Here is a 4199-nt window from a genome sequence, read left to right on the forward strand (position 1 = left end):
AGGACTATAATATAAAAAAGACTTTGGATGCCCTCCACCCTAGAAAACAGACACCACCATAACTTCTCCTTTTATTTGCTTCTCAGAAAATTCTGGTCTGGAAGTCCCCCCTCCCTCTCAGAAAAAAATTCTGTATTTTGTAACTGAATGTAACGTCGATAACGGGCGATAACTCTTTAGAATGTGAAATTCGTCTTATTGCAGCATCGGATGACCTTTGATCCTTTAAACTTTAACCTAACCAGTTGCATTTCAGACTATTTTACCCAAATCTATACCAAAACGTGTACTTACCGACTGCCATAGCTCCAACTTCATGAAATATAATCCAATTAAACACAAAATAATTCCAACTGACATACATGCAATGATGTGTACACAACACTAGGCCTAGTAGTAGTACTGCACGTGCAGTGCTATCTAAAAATGATAATGGTAAAACTAGTACTTAAGTTAGGTACGTGACGCAAGCCCAATGTGATGCAGGTCTTCAGATACATTTACAGTATAAGAACAAATTTAAAATTATTATTTACAAAAGACGTTTTATCTTAACTTTGCCATCTAGGCCTATTTCCAAAAACAGGAAAATAGGTTGTGTTTGCGCGTGTGTGTGTTGATGGGAGAAGGGTGGGGGTTGACTAAATTGATTGGGTATAAATGGTATATGGCAGCTTTCAAGGTGTTTCTGCCTAATCAAGTATAAAAAAGTTTGTACATTTTGGAAAAAATCATCAAAAACGCTTTAAACTAATTTGAATAATATTTGTTGTTGATCTATATGAGAAAATAGATTTTAAAAAGTTCCAATTATGGGCCAAAAATTTACCCCCCCCCCTTGTTTCAAACCTAATTCATTAATTGAATTCTGTTGTTTAATTTCAGACTGGTAATGAATTATGAATATGAAATACATGTACCTATAAGATCGAGGCCCATGGTGACGGGTCACATGTTCACTTGAGAATATTATGCTCAATTTGATGAATACATGGAGGCCCTATTATGTAAATTATTAAATTATATTGACTTTTTCTTTGGTAAAGCCTAATTTTAAAGGAGTGTGCATTTATAATTAGAGGCAAACACCTTAGTGCGGGTATTACTGTCTCATGACAGCATCTAGTTTTTTTTTTGAAGGATGATGAAGGAGAAGATTCTATGCATGAGGATTTTGATTTCAAGCTGTTGATAGACATACAAAATGGCTGTCCTGTGCGGTCGCTGTCGTGGTCACCAGTGACGTCGTACAAGTCCTACGAACAGCCAGACACAATCAGGTATTACTATTTGGATATATTTGTTTATTCAGTGAGTATGCATTTACCACTTTTTATGTGCTAAGTGCTAATGGATTACTTTTAAACATAAAGATGAATCAGTAGTTTTCATTTTAAAGGGAGGATGCTAACATCAAATGTAATACTAATAGGGAGGGCAAATTAAATGGTTTGTCATGAATTTCAATTTGAACTACTTATTTACTTGGTTACCTGTTGGTGAATACAGAAATTTTCTTTTTTATATATGACTGCATTACACATGTTACAGATATCATCTATCATGTATGATAAGAATTTTAAGTGCAACAGCTCTTTCACTCTATGCTTTATATCTCTTTAGAATTGCAGCAGCTGGAAGTGACAACAGAATAAAAATATTCACAACAGATCTGGTGGAAGGAACAGAGGCAGAGGTATAGCATTATCTTTTTTTTCTTAAAAAGATATTAACCCTAGCATGTCTACGGCTTTCAAAAAAAAAAATTGTGAAGTAATTATAAAGACAAGGAAAATCTGTATTGCTCTAGAACAAAAAAAAAAATGATAAAATCAAGGAATTATTTTATCTTAAAAGTATACATATATTGAAGAAATGCTGCACTTTTTCTTATATTGAGTTTTTTTTGTTACCACATGTAGGTACTTGAAGGTCATTCAGATTTTATCAATGCCCTCACATACAACCCAGAAAATGGAGACATTCTGGCCTCAACAGGAGATGATTACACGTGTAGGTTATGGGGGAATGATGGTAGTCAACAGGCATGCTTCCAGCTCAGTGCCCCAGGCATGTCAGTCTGCATCCATGAAAAAGAATCTGGGAAGGTGAGGTATTCCATATCATAAGTAATGGAGTAGGCCAAATGTAGTAAGGGCAAATTGCAAAAAATAAAACTGTGAGCAATTTCAAACCAGTTCTTGTTTAAGTTCTGTTATTAACAAGTGGTACCATAAAACACAGTTGATTATCACTCAGTATGCCTGTTGTTGTAAGCTTTGGTCGTTATTGACAGGTGGTGGTGGCCCAGAAGAATGGGATCATTAAGATGTTTAGCCTTGACCTTCAGCACCAGATCAGTTCCTGTGACTGTGGGATCTCCCCCCTGATGGGGATAGACTGGTGTAGAGATGACGAGGACATCATAGGAGCTGTAGCCGGCACAGAATGGCTGGTATTCCAGTTATCAAGGTCAAGGTAAGCTTGAGGACATCAGAGGAGCTGTAGCCGGAATAGTGTGGCTGGTGTTCCAGTTATCTAGGTCAAGGTAAGGTTGAGGACATCATAGGAGCTGTAGTAAGCTCAGATAGCTGGTCTTCCAGATAGCTGGTCTTCCAGTTATCTAGGTCAAGGTAAGGTTGAGGACATCATAGGAGCTGTAGCCAGCATATAGTGACTGGTGTTTCAGTTATCTAGGCCAAGGTATGGCTGAGGACATCATTGGAGCTGAAACTGGCACAAAGTGGCTGGTGTTCAAGCTATCTAGGTCAAGGTAAGCTGAAGGACATCATAGGAGCTGTTGCCGACACAGAGTGGCTGGTGTTCCAGTTATCTGGGTCAAGGTAAGAGTTTACAGGTAAAAAAAATGTGAACTCGTCTGTGAGCAGTTCAGTATTTTATTAATGATTTAGCTCTATGGAAATTTACATTTGCAATATGATCTGTTGACTATTACAAGTGTACAACTTGTATTGTGCCAAAGATTCATGATGTATCCCTCTTGTTTTTTAGTCAGCCCTTGGAGAGAAGACAGGCCCACACAGATGGCGTTAGAGACATCAAGTGGTGTAGGAGTCAGCCTAATCTACTGGCTACATCAGGCCGCCCAGGGAGACAAATCAAAGTGTTCAATACAAGGCATCACCAGGTAAGGTTGTTTATGATTTAAAATGTTACCTTAATTTTGTCTCTGATGCATTTAAAAAGAGGGATAGATCTTGCTACCCTTGCTCCAGTCGCCTGGGTGTAGCAGTGGGTTATAGCATATGCTCAAGAATTGCAGAGTTGGGAGTTGATTCTTATGTTGTGTTTTTGAATCCCACTGTGGGACTTGAAAATGGGTCCTGCAGATATGAGACCCTATAATCTGAGGTCCTTTGTTGCAGTAGGTGCTGGCACGAAAAAGATACCTCAGTGCTCAATGGCCTTGAGTGCCAAGTATAGGTCAAAATTTGCAGCTCTCCATGGGCAAGTGATGGTGTGTCCATATGAGTGAAAAATTCTTGACAGGGAAGATAAACAACAAACAAACAAACTCTGGATTCAATGCACAAAAGGAGAATTCCCTTTTAAGTTGTTACTGAATCTACTAATATATTAAAAAACAGTTGATTGGTTGGCTGATACTTGTTAGATATATGACAGAACTATTGCATGTACATGTGTAAAATTGATCCAGGTCATTAACATCTTTTATTTAATTCATATCTTTTATACTTTACACATTAAATATACAAATTTAATCTGCTTTTTATTGACTGATTCTAATTTTAGGTTCCTCTGAACACTTCGTTAAAAGTATCATATGGGATGAGTTGGCATGCTCAGTTACCAGTGTTAGCAGTAGGGGGAGATTCACAGGTACATCTGTACTACATAGAGCCAGCCAGACAACAGACTTGATACTGTCAGGGGATGCTATCATTGACACTGTTACAGGAAACTTTTGCAGGAAGCTTTCTTGTGGTGGCTGGATTATGAGTGATGTTTAATAGACAGAACAGCACAAATATTGTGAACACAATCGTAATGGTGTATGAAATTTTACTTTCTCAAGAGAGAAAGTCATACCCAAATATTGACAATTTATAGCTGAGAACCTGAAAACAGAGACTGTGTACTATGTAATAATAACTTTACATGTAGTTCTGTTTTGATTGTGTTGAAATTTTTATTTTGCAAATGATGATTTTCTTTTT

General features: G+C 37.3%; 1 protein-coding gene across 1 annotated transcript; it reads left to right on the top strand.

The window, feature by feature from the left end:
- The first annotated feature begins 1137 nt into the window (after positions 1-1137).
- Positions 1138-3947, top strand: LOC134277504 (nucleoporin Nup37-like). Its single transcript, XM_062759834.1, has 6 exons — positions 1138-1280; positions 1624-1696; positions 1923-2108; positions 2297-2478; positions 3013-3148; positions 3775-3947. Exons 1-6 carry the CDS (start codon positions 1162-1164, stop codon positions 3901-3903), a joined length of 825 nt encoding a protein of 274 aa, XP_062615818.1. The 5' UTR covers positions 1138-1161; the 3' UTR covers positions 3904-3947.
- Positions 3948-4199: the final 252 nt, after the last annotated feature.

This window comes from Saccostrea cucullata, unplaced genomic scaffold (assembly GCF_032062105.1).
Source record: "Saccostrea cucullata isolate Sc308-1 unplaced genomic scaffold, CSIRO_AGI_Scuc_v1 ctg6748, whole genome shotgun sequence".
Lineage (NCBI taxonomy): Eukaryota > Metazoa > Mollusca > Bivalvia > Ostreida > Ostreidae > Saccostrea > Saccostrea cuccullata.